We start from the raw sequence: 23,406 nt of genomic DNA on the forward strand, positions 1-23,406 counted from the left end.
ATGAGGCTGTGGCATTCATATAGATGTTTTGCTAATGCTCATTTCCAAATATTGCCAAGTTTGAGATTAAATAGCGCTCATCCTGTTCGTGTAACAAGGTCATAAAAATTTTCATTGAAGTCATGAAAAAGTCTTGGAAAAGTCATGGAATTTTTTCATCCAAATAGAGTATGAACCCTGAAGTTCCATGCTAATAATATCTAAAATGAAGTATATATATATAAAAAAAGCAGATTTACAGATTAACTTATAACGTTTGGCCATCATATTTGGCCTATAAACTTATCCACTAAAAATAAATTAATGTATAATTTTTAATATAAAACCTTACTTATATTAATTTATTTTTTGTTTGAATGTCAAAATTTAAACAATTATGAAATAACGTTTAGTATTGCAAATTGTACTCCTGTAAAAATTAACATAGGTATTAAAATTAAAGTTGTAAATATATATACATTTTTTTGCTTAATTTATATGGTACTTTAATTAAAAATGTTAAATAGCACTATGAAAATATTTTAATAAACTATGGGATTGAAAGTTTGAAAAGAACTGATGAAGACTGCTAATTCTTCAACTCTAATAATCGTTGCTGAATTACAAATAAATTTCTCTGAATGCAATTTCGATATAAATTTTATAATCTTTTGAACTGACGTTCTTATGCACATTATGATTTATATGCGTCGACACTGTTGAAGATAACTGCACAAATATTGTGTACAAAATAATTTTGCATACTTAATTTTTGTTTTACTTCTGTTTTTGAAGTTTTCCAGGTTTGTATATCTTACCTACGAAAAATGCAGGACATTTTTTAAAAGTTGGTCTTTTACAAGAATATATATTTCTATGTTGTTTTACTTGAAAAAGCATTCCATATAAATGTGATGTTTCATTGTATTCGGGTGATAAATTTGTGTGTACAAATAAATATTTTTAATTGACTGCATGTGTATGAGGCTGACTTGTTTCACTATAAATAAACAACTCTTTCAAAACATGCTTAATTTTAATAGCGGATGTGACTTTACATACATTTATTGCACACATATTAAGAAAAATAGTTGCATGAAGAACAGCTTTGGAAAAAATATAAAACATTTCACAATAGTTTTTTAAATTTTATATAACAACTTTATTTTACAAAACAATATAAAAATGCAACAAAGCATACTGCTCCTTTTTTCAAGTTATTTAATATAAAAGCTTTAAAAAATGCATTGGTCGATCCAAACACAAATTGGGTCCGTTTTACGATTGCTTCACAAAATCGTATTCCTTAAAATTCGTCCTTTCGCATTTCATTTGTAAGGACAGCTCTTTCTAACTTGTAAGCTCGATGAGCTAACCTGAAAACGGGACATATTTAAAAAAAAAAAAAAAAAAAACCTTTCAAGTCATTTTCTAGCACAGTATTTAAGGTCAAAGCGGTTTCTCATTAGAACTGTGATTGCTAAAAATTCCTTTTATGATATGAAATTTTACAATAATTTTTTTTAATCCGAAAATGCAGACCTAAAAAAAAAAAATCCTGGATCGACCCCTAAAACAATTCAAAAAGCGGCAAGAAATTGCATTCAACGAAACGCAGGATATGTTTGTGAGAGTGTCACACTCTACTGTTTATGAAAACCCAAGCACAGTTTCGATCGACAATGTTCAAATGATTCAGTCGTCCCGTGCCGAGATCGGGAAATGATGATTTAAGATGACCTGCAATTCTATTCGATAATCCATTTTGAAATAAAATTCGACACAAATTTAAAACTTTGAAACCCTTCTAAAAAAAATCTAACAAATTCATATTTTATATACAAATACTCAAATATCTCTCCAGGTAAGACAAAACCAGCTGTCGTGTCCGTCTATATACAAAATATATAATCTCTTTAGAAATTTACAACAATTTGAAATATATATATATATGAATACGTCATTTCTTTTTGAGGAAACCGAACATTCCTCCCTTTTTCTTCTCTTTGATTTTCCGGTCGTTGCTGACGATCTCTCCTTCGGAGGACCCCTCGGAAGAGGTGGTTCGGGATCTTATGTCGAGGGTGGAGAAGGGCCTATTGCCGGGGAGGGGCTGCACTTTGTGGGGGAGGGACATGTGCCTGGCGTGAGAAGAATCCATGGAGTCGTAAGACTGGAATAAAAAGGAAATGAATTAATATTATGTCTCAAAAATGAAGTTTTAACTTTTCCTAACTCCTAATTGGGTTGTTTCCTTCAGTCAAAAGTAGTACACTTTTTGCCACTGAAATTGATAGAATAAGCAAAAAAAAAAAAAAACATGGACCCAGAAAATATTTTCATTTTTTCAACAATTATTTTTTAATGAATTTTTTTAAATGTCCGGGCCAATTTGGCAAAACCCGAAACTTTAGCTGGTAACAGGGTTGCCAGGCGTAGTATTTTTGATACTACGGTAGTATTTTTTCGCCCCAAATTAGGGGCGTAGTATTTTTTGTAGTATTTCGCTAAAAAAAGGTTTATATGTGATTTTTTTTATTTCGAAAAAAAAAGAGAGACAAAACAAATTACAAAGTTGAAATTTTTAAAAACAAAGCAGAAATGTTGCCAATTTGAAGAAAAAAAGCGGTAAATCAGGTAAAAATGAAGTGGAACAAGAAAAATGAAACAAATAAATATATATATCTATCAGTGTTAAGATTCATATACATATATGTATTTGGTAATATTGTAGTTTTATAAAATGTAATGTAGATGGCTCCAAATGTAGTATTTTGTAGTATTTTTTCAGAGGAGGTGTAGTATTTTTCTGTTTCTAAAATCTGGCAACCCTGGCTGGTAATGCTAGCTTTGCAACAATGAAAAATCTGATCAAAAATGGCTAAACTTAAGCTGATGCGTCGGCCTGTATATATAGTGGCTCAAGTCCTAACTACAGCCATGCTAGTGGCAAAAACTGGTTCAGTTTAAACTGGCAACAAGTAGCATGTTTTGAAAAAGAATTAAAAATCAGTTGTTGATAAACACAATTCAGAGTGATTTTTTAGGGGCACAGCCCTCCTACCTCCCTCCCAGTTTTAAAGCAACTTAATACATTTTAGAAGAAATGTTTTGTGTGCACTTCCCTATCCCTTGCACAAAAATAGCTTTGAATGTAGAAAAGTAAACTCTTGTCCCCCAGTTATTACAAAATTTCACACGAATAAACAAGCAATGATATTCTTGTGCTGACAGGCAAAATTAATCTTACCTGCCTATACTGCATAAACTCCGAATTCTGCGGTTTCAGTTCCGGTCTTCGGTACATCGCTAAAAGTAATGATTCAATATTTTACATTTGTATCTCATAACAGATGAAAGACAATAATGATGCATTACAGAAAAAAAAAGTTTAAATCCAGTAGGATAGTTAAAAAAATAGTACATCACAAAAGTTTAAAGCAAAATTTAAATTGATGAGAGACTCGACTTTCAACAACTCAAAGTTCAAATAACTAAGTTCTGTGGAAGAAGAATTTTAAAAGAAGTATGAGTTACAGTTAAGTAAAGCTATTTATAATATTAAATATTTTCGTAAGAACTCCGTTTTTTGGCGCAGAAATGACTTTCTAAGATTTTTCACATCAAAACTTAAAGGACGTCACACAAATGAAGTAAATCAAACCAAATTAAGTTTTCTTGTAAATTGAATGCTTTCAGAGCCCTCATAGCTCCTATTTGATTTTGGAGAAAATTATTTTTTTGCATCTATCGTGGAGTAGAAAATATCAACTCTTCATTGGTTCTCTAGAACAAAAAAAAAAAAAAAAAAAAACACAGCTTTGGTAGTATAGAAAAGAGCGCCATCTATTGAGAAGAAAGTGAAACTTTATTATGATTGACTGAAAAAACTGCAAAAACAGGAGAAAATCATAAAAAATGGGAAATCGGAAGATGGAAGCAAAAAACGGGAGTCTCTCGTTAAAAACAGTCGAGTTGGCAAGTATGTAAACGCATAACTGATAAATCAAGCCAATAATGCGTGCCAAGTCTCTAATAGAAAAGTATTCAAAAACATCTAACAGTAAGGCAAAAAGATGGTGTTAACATCGATGATACTTACCATGTTTATCCATTTCACTGTCTGACATGGGATGCCAGTCATCATCCGAGTCGGGGATGACTGCGTTACGCAGAGCGGTAGGTGGGGGTTTCTGGGGGAGGGGAGGGGGTGCAGTGCTTATGGGTAAACTAGAGTGATCTAAGAAAGGAAAACATACATCAGTACTAAAAAAAAAAGCATAAACAAAAGCTATGAAAACATTTAGATAGGCTGGGGTGATTGTGACCCAAGTTCAAAAGATCTGGAAGTAGCCGCGGTACAATATTAACATTGTTACCCACATAATTAATGTAATATCTTTCCTAGCACCCGATTAAAAAGAAACTCGCTATTACTGGCTCACCTACACTCTTCCTAAAAACCATTTGATAAGCAAACTAAATTGCACTAAACATACTATATACATGAAAAGAAAAAAAATTATCAAACATGCTTTTAAAACAAAGAAATATGAACACCCATCATGCTTCATTATATTTATTGTACAAAAAACTTTGCTAGTTTAATTAGTATTTCTTATCAACATATTTTCCCCTAAGAAAAGATGAATTTCAAACATGAGTGGTCAGACCGATTTGCAAAGGATCATGGATATTCTGAATCCACAGATGGCGACTGCACAAAATTCCAGATTTTCCCCTAAGCACAATCACCTCAACCTTTTTTAAACTAAAAAATGGGGGGAAATTAAAGCCGTGCATGAATGACAATATTTTAGCATGCTTTCCAAAACAAAATGAAATAGATCAAACATGCTTTTAAAACAAAGGAATATATACATCTATCATGCTACATAATATTTATTACACAAAATACTTAGCTAGTTTAATAAGCATTTCTTGCCTACTAAGTTTTCTTTTGAGAGAAGGCCAAGATAAGATATGTAAACTTAATACTGAAGACAAATTCTGAATGAGCATGAATTAAAAGATAAATGCATTAATTGATATTTATAATTTTTTATAAAGAGCAGTGTTTGCAGAAATGAGTTTGAGATAATTGAAGAAACGCGTTGTGAGTGCAATATTGACAATAGAGAAATATTGCAATTTTTTTTCGCACTTTTTTTACAGAAACTTAATAAACGAGCTTCTACAATACTGTCATGGACAGATGGCAGTAACTGCATTTTTTTTTTTTTTTTTTTTTTTGCATTTTTGTCATTTATTGTACGTTAGCTTTCTTGTACAAGCTTTCTTATTTGGTTTCCACTGAAAAAAAGAGCGAGAATAGCGTCTAATTCGAACATTTGACTATCGCTAGTATTGAATCTAAGACACATTTCTTCAAATATCTCGAAAACTCATTTCTACAGATACCTGCCCACAGCAGAATAGAGCTAACATATAATGGATGACAAAAATGAAAAAGTTGGAGTTACTGTCCTAAACCGGCCTATAGCAGTGCATACTAATGATTAACAACAACATCCCGTTAAAACGAATTCCCCATAGTTGCCCAGATATTGAACAGACCACCAGCTATTCTAATATTTTGCTTACAAGTTGGATAAGATAAATATACACTAAAAAATTACTACTTTTATCAAGTAAATGTAGAAGATTAACTTTTCTCGGGAATAGAAATGATAAAGCTGTCATAGAAGTAACAATAGGAAAAAGTCTACAAGTGACTAAAAATATTTCACATTAGATCTCAACTTACCATTTTCATTATAAGAACCAGAATTCATATCCATGCTGTGATGGAAATCTCGCACGGAGTGGACAGAATTTCGATTATTGATGATGGCTGTACCATTGTGATGGTTTTGAACTGGAAACAAAATTGATACTTATGAAACTTATAGTATGCAAACATTCATAATTAATAATTTTGTTCTTTTTGAACTAAAAATGTCAATAATTAAGTACATGTCCCTACACATTAATAAGGATCAACCCAATACATAAAGAAGGAAGAAAACTCAAATTGACATTGTAAATAAACTGTCTAGGCAAAGTCTTAAAATATTGAAAGTATATATTAATTACTTGGTAAAAAGTTATCAACAAGAATTAATACTTATTGCAAAAATACTTTTCTCTGCTGAAAATTGCTCAAAATTACGAGTGTCACTTGCTGATTTAGAACTAACATTAACTTGTAAAAAGAGTTTTTTCTTGGCATGAAATATAATTTCTAAAACATACTCACAAATATTATTCTTAATTACTTAATATTTAAAAATGAAGTGACATCATAGTGGACATCGATTTAGAAGAAAGCAATTAGTAACATTTTTTGAGAATGACCTGTATGTATGGATTTAAACATTTGTGTGTTCAATCCATTCAAACAAATCTAAGGTTCTTCTGCATTTATATAGGAGTTTAGTAAGACCCCATTTGGAGTATGCTGTGCAGTTTTAGTCACCTTATCTGAGGAAAGATATTTGTGTATTGGAAAGGGTTCAAAGAAGGGTAACTAGATTAGTAAGGGAACTTTCAAATTTAGATTATGATACCAGACTTAATATGTATAGCCTGGAGCAAAGGAGGATCAGAGGGGACATGATTCAGTTGTTTAAATTTATCAAAATGAAAGATGTTAATGGGTTAAATTTTTGCACCAAAAGCAGGAAGATTGGTCATTGTTTTAAGCTATTTAAATCTCAGGCTGACTTGGAAATAAGGAAAAACTACTACTTTAGTAGGGTCGTGGGCACTTGGAACAGCTTCCCGGAAGAGATGGTAATGAGGGTGGATAGCTTTAAGAGGGCCATTGATCTTTATTTGGAACTAATAAATTAACTAGGATCACCCTAGCTGGGCCAAGAGCCTGTTGCTGGTCGTCACATTTGTATTTGTATGTGTGTGTTTTGTTGTTGTTTTTAATGCTTCTTGGACTAGCTCTAGGCTAAGCCAGGTCTATGAGACCAGAAGCCCTCAGAATATCAAACACAAGAAGAGTTAAAAGTCCTTCTTATCAAGATCCAAAACAAGCCAGTATATGACTATGGGAAATCTGCTCAATGTTACATTTAGTGCAAATGCAAAACACTTTGCCACCCAGTTCATTTCTGTCCCAGTTCATTTCAGGTGGCCAGTGACAAGACTGGAGAAGATGGTAGTCCTCCTTTTCAAAGGTAAGAGCACCACAAAGGTGGTCTCTGCTTCACCAATCATGTACAGAAGAACAGTCCTGAACCTCGAAGTCAGACAAACTTGAAGTCATATTATCACTATTTTACAGGAGAGGGTGAAAATGTTAGTCTGATGCATACAAGGGTTGGGATTTGCACAAGACTGGTAAAAAATTACAAAGGATTTTTTTTTTTATAACTACGTTCTTACGACTTAATATGGAAAAGGATTCTACAGTAATAACCTGAAAAATCATCATTTTGGATTTGCATTAGTCCTGCACTAAGATACATATATTAGAATATTTAATACATTAAAGGGCTTTATTGTCATTCAACAAACATCCAGTATTCTTCAGCTTGCCAAATACAAACTGCTTAAAGGTTCCTGCTCTTTAATGGGATGAAGGTTGCGCCATCTACATCAATTTGGAGTATTTAATTTTCCATTTGCGGTAAAAATGGAGAATAATAGGCGCATATTTGGTGACTTGTTTGCTTTCTTTCTTTGCAAACACATTATTGTTCACGTTGCTACATTAAGATAAGAAAATGATCTGAATGCAACAAACTTAGGAACTTACCAGCTGGGTAAGCCATCCTGGGAGCAACTGGGGGAGGACTGGAATTTTGCTGGTTCTGGAACATCTCTATGCGGCTCTTCACCGATATCGAAGATTCTTGCTTTGCCAATCTGCTGGATGGATCTGACAGGGGTCTGGAAGGGACATTTCTGGGGGGAACAGGGGGCTTGGGCTTCTCACGTAGCAGGGCTTCGTCGTAGGGGGGAGGGTGTGGCCTCCTCTCGGACTGTGCAGCCGTGTGAGTGGCTATGGCTCTCCGAAGTTCAGGAGTGGACGCCTGGCTGGATGTCGCCGACGTGGTGTCGTGGTGATCGCCGACGTTATTACCGATCATGCCATCTCCGGAGGCCTTGACGCTGGAACCGACACTGTCGGAACTGTTGCTCTTCTGGGTTTCGTACCGCATGAGCTGCATGCTGGGGGGCAGGGCAGCATGGAAGGAGATTTTATTCATCCAATCATGCATGATCTTCTCGCTGTGGGCCATGAACAGGAACTCTGCGCCATCCGCCAGCTGCAACCTGAAAACATGTTTCTTTTTGGTATAGTCAGAAGCTTTTGAGCACTTTGCCTGGAGCAGGCTCACCGGGGGAGCTGCAGCACTGTTGTCCACGAATGCCTCTTTGTCTTTGAAAAAGCACAACAACTGACCGCATACGACCGTGTAGTATGTCTTCCACGACCTGATGGTCGCCCTCTTTCCTCCACTCTGCAGTTCCTGTTTCCTGTCCAGGAATCCTTCGATCTCGACCGGAGGAAGATCTGCAGGCGTCCTCTGCCTACGGAAGCTCTGGGTGCGCCTACGGGTGGTGAAGCTTGGTGTACGCTTGGGCTTCTTCTGCCTCTCGTCCAGCCTCATGCTCTCGGATCTCTTCATGTGTGCCGGAGACTCTGCGGCCTTCCAGGGACTCAAGCCTTCCACCCTCATGCTCTCCCCTCGCTTGACGGACAACTTGTCGCCATCCAGACTCTTCTGACTGGAGGCCCGCAAAAGGCCCGGAGGATGGCGGATTTCAGGAACATTTTTAGGAGAGGAGGGCAAGGGCGATGTCTCGCCCTTGCCGTCGATTTCGTATTCGATCGGTCTCTCGTCGCCTGGCTTTTTGAGGACGATTTCTTGGGTACGCCTTCTTTCGTCTTCCCTTCGTCTCTCCTGATAGAAAAAAATAAATAAAATTTTCATTTGAACTGCCAAACCTTTCAATCAAAAATAGTTTTGTTGTAACAAGATGCCAATCAAAGATCAAAATTAAGAAATTATGACAAGAATTAAAATACAGTAGAACCTTGATTATCTGAGCTAATTGGGACTGCTAGTGAGTGCCTCAGATGTCAGAAATCTTGGTTTATAGAAACATTGTGTAAAAACTTGTCGGGATCGAAAATTTTTAAGGTCTTTTAAGATCTATTAATTAAAAATACAACAGAATTTCTTTTAAAGAAAAAAAAATATATAAACTAATATTTTGCAGTTAAAAGGCTGAAATAGAAAAATAACTTGTAGTAAGTTTTAAAAAGTCAATTGAATCTTTTTACAATGCCAAGTTAAATATTGAAAGATGCATTTAAAAACACAAATATCCGGAGAATATTTTTATTTTGAAATTAAAAACTCATTTTATTAAATTTCATTATTTTTTTAAACGTCTTACCTTTCTTTGTACCTACAAATAAATAAAAATAAAAAATATTTTATTATCGGCTTGGTTAACAGAAACCTTGATTAATTGAAGCTTGGTTAATCAAGGGTCTACTGTGATAGTTATAAATATAAGTCAAGGTGTAAGAACCTAATATTTGGGCATATAATTCAATTTCATTGACAGTATTTCTTACATTTAACTCACAGTTCTAGAGCTTGAATATGCTACCTTGTGGTGATTTAAGAAAGGAGCCAAAGAGGTAAAGCATTCCATTCCTCCTTTGGGGCAAAACTTTGGCATCGAACACACACAGTTTAAATATAATTTCAAAAGAATACGACGAAAAAACCCATAAACACAAAGCCATAAACTCATTCAGCTTAAAAAGCAGGTTATAAATAACTGGATTTGCTTGTTTTACCTCTTTCAGAAGCCATCAGAAAGAGACTACAGCACTTCTTTTTTTTTTTTAAATTGAGAATGGAAATAAATCACCATGCAAAAATAATTAAGAATTTTATTTTGAAATTTAATGCTTTAAAAGGCCCTTTGGTGATATTATGCACTTTGAAGGACCCATGATGAAGCTATGTTTTGTAACACCTACCTCCAGAATTCTTTTCTGTTCTTTGCGTTTGATGGCATCCAATCTTTCTTGTTCCTTGCGTTGAATTTCTGCTTTTCGGTTGCGCTCCTCTTCTTCTTTTTGTTTGGAAAATGCTTCCTCCAGCTGCAATATTTACAGATAAATTTGAGAACATTTGTCCTCTAAAATATAAAATTCATTACATTACAAGGGCGCCCATATAGGGGAGGGGTCTCGAGCCCTCCCCCTCCTTTGAAATTAAAACATCCTTGCTTTTGGTACTTTTTTCTTTGCAAAAATGTAAAAACATTTATTCTCCAGCCATAGTTATTAAAAATGAAATGTTTTAATGACTCTAATCTGTACTGAAATCGGTTTCCATGGAGAAAATACCCTCCTAACCCATGGGGAAAATATCTGAGCCCTCCCTTACAATTTTGCATATGGGCGCCCTTGTTACATTATTAAATATATGCCTGTTGAGTTTATTGATGGAACTTACATACATTCTTCGATCAGATAAAAAATACTCATCAATAGTTAATGCTAAGAAATTTAAATTAAGGTTTAAAACAGAAAATTTTCAGTTTATGAGAAGGGGATGTAAAGGATTTTAGATACTTTTCTGCAAAAGTGTTGTTGGTGGGTGATTTGGGGACCAAGATTGGTTTTTTAGTCATAAAAATTTTGCAATTAAAGACAATTGACAGTACAAAACAGGTACATTTTCAAAACTTTAAACCTATTTGATGTTTTTACATCAGGAGATTAAAAACTGAAAATAACCAATTGAATTAAATTCAGAAAGTAGAACTTCCCTGTTACATAGATAGCAAATGATGATGATTCTTTGGATTTTAAAAACGATACATATGACATTTGGAGCTGTTTTTGTGGTGGTTTATTTATTCAGTGTCAGAGCCTTCGTTGGTTTGCTTTGGCTCTTTAGAGGAGATAATTTTCTTTATAACCTTTGGCTTGGGCTACAACCTTTCTCTATCGGAAAAATGTGTTCAAGATATTTAAAAATAAATTAACATGTTGTCAAAGGTAAAGCTGAAGAAAGAACACAAATTTGCCAATATGAGGGGAATAAATGTGGTATAATTTTAATGGGAAAGCTCCAGATTTTTCAACAAACAGTTTTGTTCAGAAGATTGGGTGAACGTTTATTTAAAAACAATTTCTGTAATCCAAGAAATAAAGTTCACAACATTCATTGCTTAAACTTATTAATAGCTTCAACTTTTCTTGAATCATACAAGTTTTAACCACATACAAAAAAATTTACGTAAATATATCGCAGGCAAATTATAAGTGGCTTTGTCCACTTATATTCACTTTTAACAGATATTTATGAAATTTTAAAATTTTATTTTAAACAGGCAGACCTGAAATGCATTGTTTCTAAACTGTGAACATATTTTTCAGATTTCCATTATGAATGTTTAATTGAAAACTCAGACATCATTTATTGTTTTCTACGAAGGATTTCTGTAGATGTTTTAACTATTAGGGTGCCAAACATTTTAGACATAGGAGAGAATTACACCACTCATTTGATTTAGATTCAACCACAGTGTAAAACTCTTGAAAAGATAAAAGAAAAAACTGACCTTAGTTATTCTCTTGAGAGAAAAGAATTTTTCTTCCTGTGCCTCAATCGTCTTCTCAAAGTCCTCATGCTTCTTGATGAGTTCTTCAACAGCCAGAATCGAGTCCCCACACTGCTTGTCGAACAGGATCGGCTCTCGACTCTGCAGCCAAGCTTCCAACAGTTCAGCGTCCCTCTTGAAAATCTAGAATAGAATACCAAAAATTATTCCTATGTTTAAATACAGATGACTCTCGATATCTCGAAGTACAAGGGACCAAGAAAAATATTCGACATAGCCGAAAATCGAGACACCGAAAACTAACTTTTACTTCCCTTTTGAGACAATTGTAACAGTAATTAAACAAAAACACACACAAATACTCAGATAAGAGAGAAAACTTGTATTATCATATCAAAAAAAATTAAAAAAAAAAAAAATACAAAAGGGATATTAGTTGTAAAACTTAAAGTACATAAGCAAAGCTAGTATTACTAATGAAAAATTATGTTTCTTACTTCACTTTTACTAAATATTGCTCTATGCTTGCTTGTGTTTTTTTTTTTTTTTTGAATGAATATTTCTTTTATGTATGAAATCATTAGTTTTAGACATGGCATTGAATATATCCTTCGGAACATTTCCCCAACTTTCAATGGAACAATGAATAATTGATAGCTCGTTACTAACATCTGCATTTGTTGGCAAATTATTGTGCTCAGAAATTTCAATTCAGGCCGAGTCCTTTTTCTTAACAGTAGGGTTATTCTCTACATCTATAATTAAATCGACTTTTTCTTCAATAGTTAAAATTCTTTGCTTTCTCTTACTCATTTTTCAAAAAGTTGAGCATGCAAGCATTCACTAAATGCTGGGAGTGCTAAAAATCAGAGATCAGCAGAGCTTCTTCAAGTGAGGAGTTCAACTAAGGACCCTAAGAGAAGAGGTCCTGGTCCTGAGTTCCAACTGATGGGTCACTAACTGGTTTAACCCTCTCCGAGGGGGTATTTTACAGTCAAGTTGGTTTCGCTACTAAAAATCAAGGCAATAAGCATGGTAAGAGATGGCTGTCTGGAAATTCGAAATAAGCGGAGTGGACTTTGAGTTAAAGAAAAAAAATCAATTGTAGAACATTTACACAAGTTTGGAACCATTCAAAAACTTTGACACAAGCAGAAATTCGAGTTAAGCAAAGTCGAGATATCGAGAGTCAACTGTACGTACTTTGCAAACTTTTTGCCTTAGGGTAAACTTTTGACAAAGGCAAAGTTCCACAGTATTGATATATTTTCACACATCATATTGATATTTTATTTTTAGAATATTTTTTTTGAAAATCAATATATTTATTGGGCGACTTATTTCTGACTGCAGTAAAGGGCCGAAAAATTGTGCAATCAAAAATCCGCTCATCTATCTTTTTTTTTAGCATTAGGAGATAAACATTTAGCATTTTAAAAGAATAAAAAATGTGTTACTGAGTGTAACTTAACAATTGTGTATAATAATAATAACAATGAAACTTAAGAAAAAAACTTAAATTAGATTTTCAAACTTAAGTTTTCAAAATGATTACAAATTGATCAGAAAAATTGAAAATTTCAGAAATAATTTCTTAGTTTTTACTGGACAAACTTTCCACATTCAGTATTTTTTGCCATAAAGAAAATGGTTGTTCATTTTGCTTGCATTAGTATTCTGCTGTAATAAATCAAAACAATGATCATTATTTTTTGGCCCCAAAATCTGCCAAAGCCTGTATCCACACAAATTCTAGTCCCAAGCTGTATTGAATTTTGACACTTTGCTGCACTTATTTCAAATCAAATAAAATTACATAAATTAAATGTGTAATTAATAAACAAAAAGTAAATTTAACACACAAAGTTATTCAAAATAGCCACTCTAAAGACACATTCCAGCCCCTGAAAATTTTATATTTTTACAACTAGCTGCTTAAAATGTTCTACTCATTACCAAGGCATCTAAATTCTGGACATAAATACAAACACTGGATGTCAGTGTTAGCTATTTATAATTGCATCTCATTACCTAAGCACCCAAATTCTGATCGTAAAATAAGTACACAAGATTTCAGTGCTCAACTATTTAAAATGTTGACTCATTCACTACCTGTGCATCTAAATTCTGATCATAAAATAAGTACACCAGATTTCAGTGCTCAACTATTTAAAATTAATTTAAATGTTGACTCATTCATTAACAGTGCATCTAAATTCTTATCATAAAATAAGTACACCAGATTTCAGTGCTCAACTATTTAAAATGTGGACTCATTCACTACCTGTGCATCTAAATTCTGATCATAAAAATAAGTACACCAGATTTCAGTGCTCAACTAGCTATTTAAAATGCTGACTCATTCATTTGTGAGAGGAAATCATTCTAATTGGAGTGATGTTTTGAGTGGGGTTCCTCAGGGATCAGTGTTAGGGCCTCTTTTGTTTATTATATTTATGAATGACATCAATGAAAATATTTCTGGAAGCATGAATTGTTTTGCTGACGATGTAAAAGTTATGGGGATTGTCGAGAATGAAGAACAAGTAAAACAGCTGCAAGAGGATTTAGATCATATTACTAAGTGGGCAGATAAATGGGGGATGGCAGTTAATGTACGGAAATGTCAAGTGCTACACTTAGGTCATGGAAATAAACGTATGAGATATCGTTTACAGGGTTCAGTCATAAATCAGGCAGAAAATGTTATGGATCTGGGTATCTTTATTAATCAGGACTTCAAGTTTAGTCAACAGTGCAGTATTGCTAGTAACAAAGCCAACAAAATGCTTGGGTTCATCAATAGATCTATTTCAAACAAATCTAAGAAAGTTCTTCTGCCTTTATATAGGAGTTTAGTAAGACCTCATTTGGAGTATGCTGTTCAGTTTTGGTCCCCTTATCTGAAGAAAGATATTTTCGTATTGGAAAGGGTTCAAAGAAGGGTAACTAAATTAGTAAGGGGACTCTCAGATTCAGATTATGATACCAGACTTAATAGGCTTAGCATGTATAGCCTGGAGCAAAGGAGAGTCAGAGGGGACATGATTCAGTTATTTAAATTTATCAAAATGAAAGATGCAAATGGATTAAATTTTTGCGGGGAAAGCAGGACAAGGGGTCATTGTTTTAAGCTATTTAAATCTCAGGCTAACTTGGAAATCAGGAAAAACTACTACTTTAGCAGGGTCGTGGGCACTTGGAATAGCTTACCGGAAGAGGCGGTAATGAGCAAGGGAGTGGATAGCTTTAAGAGGGCCATTGATCTTCATTGGGGACTAATTAATTGACTAGGACCAGCCTAGCTGGGCCCAGAGCCTGTTGCTGGTCGTCACATTTGTATTTGTATTTGTATTACCTGTGCATCCAAATTCTGATCATAAATAACATTCCTCTTCTCCCAGGTGGTCTGGAGCTGGCCATAAGCTCCCTTCAGCCTGAGGATCTTGTCTTTGATCTCGTCAGCCATGAAGTGGCCCGAATCTATGATGTGCTCGCCAGTCTCATAGAACTTGTTGAAATTTTCCGCTCTGGTGTCCACTTCCGATTTGTACTCCTTGTGGCGAATCAGCAGAGCTTCTGCACCGGTCACGTCTTTGGGCAATTCGTGGGAGGTTATCAGGGCCATCATTTCGCTCAGCCACGCCCTGAGAAAAGCAAATAAATTAGTCGTCTCATATAAGAGAAAATTGTTCATGAAGGAGTTTTCTTCAAAACTTTACAAGTCAAATATCAGTTTAGGAAGGAGGATAAACGCAAATCAACATGGAACTGACACTCAGGGGAACTAGCTTTCTTTTGTGCTAAAAAGATTGTGTCACACAGAGCATGTAGGGAAGGGGGGGGGGATACCTTGCCTCTTGAAGTATTAAAATTTTGCTTGATTTCGTGATTAAAAGTATATTTCTGGGTACAAACCATGAAAGTCGAAATACTTTCTTTAGCATGGGTATTTGTTAAACTAATATTGTCTTTTCAAAAGAATGCATAAACCAGGGGGTGCCCATCGAGGGAAGGGGGGGGGGGTATTGCACAGACTGCACCATTGACATATTTAGCAGGGGGTGTTTTGAGGGGTAGTTCTCTTTTCAGGGGGCGGGGCTCTCACTTTTGGAGGGCAGACCCCGAAGAGTTCCTATTTTTCCTACTTTTTAGAGCTCTCTCCTTATTTTCCTACTTTTTCCTTTTTTTTCCTACTTTTTCTTTCTTTAGTATAGCACTTCTAATTGTGCAGTGATTCTTATTTTTACAATGCCGCACCGATAATTTTCTGCATGTTTTGATTTTGAAAAGTAAAAGGAACAAAAGGATCTTTAGCTTTTCATTGAATGACTACAGTAATTTCTGGAAGGAACGCCGCGGCGTTTGTGTGTTTAAAAGTTAAATTTTTGTAAGTGACTTTTTTTGCCGTGGCGGCGTTTATGATCGCGACTTTTCAATTTATCGCCCTGACTTCAGTCCTACTGTATTAACGAAACTAAAAAAAAAATAGATACTGGCACATTCTGATGCAATCATATATTATTTACCCATCAATTAGAAGCTTTAAGTAAAGTAAACCGCCGACTGTTCAAAAAATGCAGGAAAAACCGAATTTCCTATTCGCCAATTTTTTGTACGATTACAAGTGAAATGGATCTCAATTTAAACAAAAAGGCAATGTAAAACCTTAAAAGGAGCATAAGGAAGCAAAAAATGAAAAACTTGTACACTATACATATTTTATACAACATAAAAGCGACAGATAACAGAAATTCGCAAAAACCGACTACTTCAAAAATAATCGCGGAAACTTTTTGCGTACATAAGTATGATTATTGTTCATTCTAAATCGTGAACATGATTATAAAATTTATAAAATTTTATTTTCTTTCCTTGCAAAGAGTGTATTTGCAAAAAAAAAAAAAAAAGAAAAAAAAAAAAAAAACGTAGCAAAACCTGGATGGGCAAAACGTTCCCGATTTTTGGAGAAAAATCGGAAATCAATTTAAATGCAATGTTTTGTTTTTATTTCTTCATATTTTTAAAAGTTGGGGGATAGAGCTACTAACTAATATGTTTTTTTTTCTTTTTAATGGGTATTTTCTACTCTGATATATCATCTATCGAAGAGTTGCACATCATTTTTATGTGCTGTGTTTATGGCAACTTCTTTTGCAACATTTCTGAGCATTTGAAATTTTTTTGGCAGACTCTTACCCTTTTCGGGTTGTGGCAATTATACCGATGCGGCGTATCTACTGTAAGTTAATTTTACTTAGTGCGCCTGATCGAAGGGATGGAGTGAGAAAGTGATATATGCAGGCATTTGATGTCAGGTGCTCCCCCCTCACTCTTAATTTCGAGAACAATTTCCGAATGAATATTTTTATTGTATGGTTGAGGATTGAGATAAACTACATGCCTTCCCTTTTTTGCACAGAGAAACGTTAGTAACTGATCTTTGTCTTTGATAAAAATGTTATGTTTACCATGCATGGATGTTTCCTTTTATTTTCGTGACAAAAATTTTGGAACAAGAAGGAAGTAAAAATCAGCAAACCATTAAAACAATATTCGTTTTTATTGCTTGATTAAAATTAGAACTGACTCCATCACTTTTGATCCCCCCCCCCCTGGAGGTGGCTAGCGAAGGATGTATACTGAATGCAAATTTTATCTGCAAACAACAAAAACCGCACAAGCATTAATTTTCCAAAGCCAGGGAGGGGAGAAATTGACCCCCATAAATGACGTGCCTGAAACAAAAATGTATGTTGAATGCTAAAAATACATAACATAGTACAAACTATTTAGTTGACTTATTTCGTTATTTATTTAGTTTAATTATCTATATATGTAAAAATGAATGTTTGTCTGTATGTCATCCATAAACTCAAACTACCTGGCAGATTTGGCTGAAACTTTCACCGTTTGTTATTTTTGGTACTGGGAATGTTTATAGACCAGTTCGAAAAAAATCCGATCGATAGTTCCTTTTTTATTCCAATTTAAGTCACAATCCATTGGATAAATACGAATAAAATTATCGGCTGCAGAAATTAATTCGCGTGAAAGATCTCATTGATAAGAAGTTAGCTGTTGCCATTTTTCTTGAGTTTGAACAAATAAATTCTTTCTTTATTGTTTTATGGCTTTTCATGCAACGGGGGGATTTAAAACTTTTTCTATTTGATATTTCTAGCGATTGATTGATCTTGCAAACTGCGTGAGTACAAAATTTGAGTATAGTCACGGCTTCACTTGATACCTGGACCGATTATTATGAAAATTGCTATATATATGTATTTTTCCACGGAGAAGGTGCATAATATGCTCATTGAAGCCACTCGCCACCAGGTGGCACTGCAGAGTAGCAACTTCTGCCCCGCTCAATCGATTGTCATGAAAATCAGTATAATGATGTATTTTTTTGTTGGCGTAGCAAGGCACGTCGGGTACAGCTAGTTTTATTATAAATTTTATGTCCCATATTTAAGAACACATTTTATTTTAGTTCTGCATTTTCAGTCGTTTTCCTTTTTTTTGAGCAATCACGATTGCTTATTGTTCTCACTTGACTGTTTTGATGTCCTTTGATTTTATTTTCCCGCCAGCACCCTCCGCGCCATCACCGTCGACCGGCTCCTCACGATGCTGCTCCTATAGCGAAAGCCGTCTCCAGGTTGCATCCATGTCCTACACACATGCTCATACATACACAACAACACAAACACCTACACATACACCTACACACTTACACACAACTACCCACACATTCATGCCTGCACACAGACACAAACACATATGCCTGCACACACATACCCCCGCACACACATTCTTACACACAACTACCCACACACTTATGCCAGCACACAGACACAAACACACATGCCTACACACATACACATACCCCCTACACACAAACACACATACCACCCCCACACACAAATACACTCGTGATTGCGAAAAGTATAATTTGAATTCAAGGTGTCAAAATTCAAATTAATTTTTTTTTTCAAATTCAAACATCTGCCTCTGTTAATGCAAGAATGCATGTCAGCTGCTGATTATTTTTAACTAAAACTAATTTAATATTTGCTTTGCTTTTGTATCATAGTTTATGAGGTGAAATTGATAGTATTTTTAAATGATAAATGGATGCTCTCGAAGGAATGTTTTCGTTTTTGACAAAACAAATCTCTAACAAAAATGGTTTTATTGAACCAAAATAGGAGTTTTATTATTATTATTTTGCGATTGCTATATTGCATTTTATTCTTTCACACTTAAAAATTTTATTACTGTATTGGTGAAAGGTGTTTCTTTGTTTAGATTTCATTTTCATATTTTTGTAATTAGTATCTTTGTTTCCACCAGTTTATTTTTCATCCTAATGATTGTCAGTCATCTTAACGTGTGTGTAGTCCTATCTCTTCCTATTTTTTTAAGTGATTTTTTTCCTACTTTTTTAAGTGATTTTTTTCCTACTTTTCCTACTTTTTTAATTTTTGATTCCTTATTTCCTACTTTTTCCCCTCAAAAAACCACTTCGGGGTCTGAGAGGGGGGAAACCCCTGCACGAACAATTGTATAAGATTTCTGTAGTGAAATTTGCATTGCAAAAATGAAATAATAGAAGAGTTCTAGTTTAATTTTTACCCTCAATCTCATGCATGAAAGCTAGAATAGCGTTACATCTACGTAACTTAGAAAAAAAAAAAAAAAAACAATAATAATAATGCCTTACAATCAATAAACAAATTTCAAACACAAAAATAATAAAAATGCATAAAAGCATGCTTTTTTTTACAGTGTAGTAAACAAACTATTATATGCATGTAAAAATCATAAACACAACAAAATTGCAAATAATAATAAGTAATATAGATATGTGTTTAGGGGTTTAAAAGGAATCTTTTTTACTGCAAAATATTTTTTTTAAAAAAAAGGGTCATAAATGAAAAAATGCATTTGAGTTTTTTTTTTTGGCAGATGTCTGCAGTTATTATTGCTATTTGAGCAATTTTAATATTTTTTTAACGATATTTTACATATCACATAAAGGTAAGCTCTCTTCAATAATATGTAAGTTATTGAAAAAAACTTGATAATCACAAAAATTGGGGTTATTATAGGGTGGAAGATGCAACAACTTTTTTTTAAGGTAGGAAACAACTGCACTAGTACCTAAACGAAAACTATTGATAAGTAGTCTTACATTAATTCCCTGTAATCATCAAAATAAGCTTGAAGTTGTTCAGCCTGCTGAAGCTTATCTTTCCGTTCTGCCGATTTTTCCAGCAGCTGATTCCACGCTTCGGCGACATCCTCGTGCTTCACGTCTATGTGGTCTTTGGCGTCGGGGAACTGAGAGGCCAGTCGACGAGCCTCTTCCACTAGCGCCACCACTTGCTCTTTCACAGCCGCCAGATCCCTCTGAAAATTAACACGCATATTAATAGGGAATCTCTTAAGGGGTCTAAGGACCTTTAAACTTCAAAATTTTCGATTTTCTGGAAAAAATACATGTTATGCACAGTTTAATTCTGAACAATTTGGTACCTTATTTATTACTATACGCCAAAAACTTTTCGAGTTATTGTAAAAATGCCTAAACTTTCCCCATAGAGATTTTTGTTAACAGTAGCTGTTTAAGCCTCTTTTTCTCAGGTGCCGGTTTCTTCGGTTTTCTCGCTTTCCGCGATTGATATCTCGGAAAGTTTCCTATATATGTCCGTAAAACTTTTAATATATGTTTATCTGGTTTATATTTATGACCTGAACCTAAATTTATTTCTTTTTTTTTTAATTATTTATTTATTTTTTTGAAATTTGGTAAGTTAATATCGAAATTTTCCAAAATTTTGAGTAAAAAAATATTTATTTTTAAATATTAACTTTAATTTTTTAGTTGAAATTTAGGTTCAGATCGTTAGGATGTATCAGACAAACATGCATTAAAAGTTTGACGGAAATATATAAAAAACTTTCTGAAATATCATGCACGCAAAACGAGAAAACCGAAGAAATCGGCACCTGAGAAAAAGAGGCTTAAACAACTGCTGTTAACATAAATCTCTACGGGGATAGTTTACGCATTTTTACAATAACTCGAGAAGTTTTTGGCATATGGTAATAAATAAGGTACCAAATTGTTCAGAATAAAATTATGCATAACATATATTTTTTCCAGGAAATCGAAAATTCTGCAGATTCAAGGTCCTTAGACCCCTTAATGTATCCCTCCAAATATTCATCTAAAAATTAGTACTATTCATCAACAAGGGGAAAAAGAAAATTCCTTCAGTTTTTATTTCTTTAAATTGGCTAAAAAATATTGTGATTTACTTTTTGATTACCTGGTTGAAAAACAGCTTGTAGATTTACGTAATACACATTACACATTGTCCGTTGTTGCACGACCATCCTATTTTATATCATATTGTCAAATGTTCATTGTTTTCCCAAAGTATTGAGATTTTCATCTTTACAGCAGGATATTCAAGAGCAAGAACCACATTATATTGCATAGAAATTTTGAAATTATAAATTGCAAAAATAAAAATAACATAATAAAAAAGGAGAGGAACAAAAAGTAATAAAGGGTAAAACTGATCTAGGTCGCACTGAAAGTGTTACAGGCATGTAAATAAGGAAAACAAAGGTGCATACCAAAAAAATAAGTTTAAAAAAAAACAGCATCCAATCCTTGGCATTTATTTGATTTCAATGTCTTGAAGAAATGCCATATTTATGAACACAATTTGCAAATTTAGAAGCATATTACAGGGTTCATACACTTGTGGTTAAAAAAAAAATTCCCTGACTTTTCCAGGTTTTCCAGGTTGTTTTTTAGAAAATTCTAGGTTACTCGCTTCATTCAAAATTTAAGTTTAAATAGCAATATTTTTAAAATTATCAAAATTGTTTACAGTAGCAGGGCCGGATTTGCAAGTGTGGAGGCCCCGGGGCAATGAAGGAGTGGAGACCCCTAATCAGGGTTCGAAAAAAATCATATTTTTCGAAAATATCCGATACTTTGATATAATATCCAAATATTTTGATATTTTTTGACCCGTGAAAGTTAGGATATTTTGTAAAAATTTTATTGTGGGGGCCCCTTTATTGTGGAGGCCCCGGGGCAGTAGCCCCGCCTGCCCTCCCCTAAATCCGGCCCTGTAAAGTAGCAATGCAGAAGAACTGAAACTTTGGCATGAAGACAATTAAAAAATGAATCTTTATGAAACCACAATTCAGTTGAAAAGTTTTTATCACATTTGCGTCCAAGGCAATGAGGATAAATAAGTTTTAAGAACAAAATTTTTCATTTCTCAAGAAAATTATTTATAATAATAATAATAATAAAACAATTTGCAGACCATTTTATGTTATTTTCATTAGTTTGCAATTAAAGAAAACGTCCAACTCTGCTTTGTTTTTGGAAACTTAGCCCCCCCCCCCCCCCCCAGTGGATTGTTTCTACTTCCATCTTGTGAATGACCAAAAATGACGACTATGGTTCACACGTAGCTGAAATGACTTTCCGATCAAAAAAACGACTTCCCCCATCGACCCTCCCATCTTCAGGTTGTGCTTCCGAAGCAGTAAATTGTCTTCTTCCCTGTTGAGTCGGTGCATAATTCCTGTTCACCCGAGGAATTTTTTCCTTGGGAACTATTGAGGGTCAAAAATGGCGGCTGCGGAAGTTTTTTTGGATTGTCACTTTTTTTTATAGCCAGCGTCATTTTGCCTCAAAATTTTTACAATTTTTGTAAAGAAACATCGATGAAAATGAAGATTAGATCTCATAGAACAAAATTCCATGTGAAACAATTGAGGAAAAAAAAAAAAATTTGGGGCACATTTGGAAAATTCCCCAACTTTTTCCTGACATTTTTGACAATGTCATTTTGCCTGACAATTCCAGGTTTTCCCGGAGTGTACGAACCCTTACATTATCAAAAAAAAAAAGATAAGAGCACCCTGTCTCCCTGCTAGATCAAGTTATTTCAATATCAATATACATGTACTGTGTGCAATAAACAGTACTTTTTTGAAATGGTTACAGAGGTAACTTTTATCCCTTCTAACCTCAAATCCTTCATGACGCCTGATGAGAGTTTGAATAGTCTCCAGATCGTGTCCAAAATCTTCACTCGACAGCACAGTATCCTTTTCGTGAATCCAACTGATGGTCTCATCCGCACTTCTGTCAAAAGTGTGAACTTGTTTAGCTCCAGCTAAAGCCTGAAAATACAAAAAGGTTCTAATAAATATGCTTGAACAAAAAAAAAAAAAAAATAATAATTTGGAGCAGTTTTCGTACAAGTAGTCAAATTTTTAGTTAAAAATATCTAAATATATTTTTTTTATTATGCTTAAAATTTTTCTTTCCTACTGTTTGGGGGCTGATGTTATTTTTGAATGAATTAAATTCAAGCTCTTTGGCAAAAGTAAGAAATCATAACAAATGCACAGTATGTTGTGAGAGGCTACTAAAAACTTCAATGTTATAATGGACAAAACATGGTTGTTTCTTTCTTTGAAACACTGTGATATTTGTTATCATTGCCTCATGACCTCAACCGATAAATTAGCATGTTAAAAACAATATGGAACTTCATGGACTGTTAATGGTCAAAATACAATCAAATTTGGAATACAGGTAACTTCGAATTCATTTTAGGGTTTCAAAAATAGGGCATTGCAGTTAGAATTTTGAACAGAGTTTCTATTTTAAACTGAATATGGCTCTTTACCGAAATTTTATTTCAACAACTTCAAAGAATACTTTAAACAACGTCAACTGATATCTTACTTGTATCCCCA

General features: G+C 34.1%; 1 protein-coding gene across 1 annotated transcript in view; it reads right to left on the bottom strand.

Moving 5' to 3' along the window:
* Positions 1–228: 228 nt before the first annotated feature.
* LOC129232194 (spectrin beta chain, non-erythrocytic 5-like) overlaps positions 229–23,406 on the bottom strand; it is a 138,542-nt gene continuing 115,364 nt past the window's right edge. Inside the window, exons 69-78 of the mRNA XM_054866435.1 lie at positions 22,669–22,824; positions 19,796–20,013; positions 14,954–15,242; positions 11,596–11,778; positions 10,001–10,123; positions 7,751–8,903; positions 5,747–5,857; positions 4,082–4,219; positions 3,230–3,288; positions 229–2,152 (exon numbers count right to left, since the gene is read on the bottom strand). Coding sequence (XP_054722410.1) covers positions 1,940–2,152; positions 3,230–3,288; positions 4,082–4,219; positions 5,747–5,857; positions 7,751–8,903; positions 10,001–10,123; positions 11,596–11,778; positions 14,954–15,242; positions 19,796–20,013; positions 22,669–22,824 — 2,643 coding nt within the window. The 3' untranslated portion in view covers positions 229–1,939. The remainder of the gene's footprint in view (positions 2,153–3,229; positions 3,289–4,081; positions 4,220–5,746; positions 5,858–7,750; positions 8,904–10,000; positions 10,124–11,595; positions 11,779–14,953; positions 15,243–19,795; positions 20,014–22,668; positions 22,825–23,406) is intronic.

Source organism: Uloborus diversus, unplaced genomic scaffold (assembly GCF_026930045.1).
Source record: "Uloborus diversus isolate 005 unplaced genomic scaffold, Udiv.v.3.1 scaffold_11, whole genome shotgun sequence".
Classification (NCBI taxonomy): Eukaryota; Metazoa; Arthropoda; class Arachnida; order Araneae; family Uloboridae; genus Uloborus; species Uloborus diversus.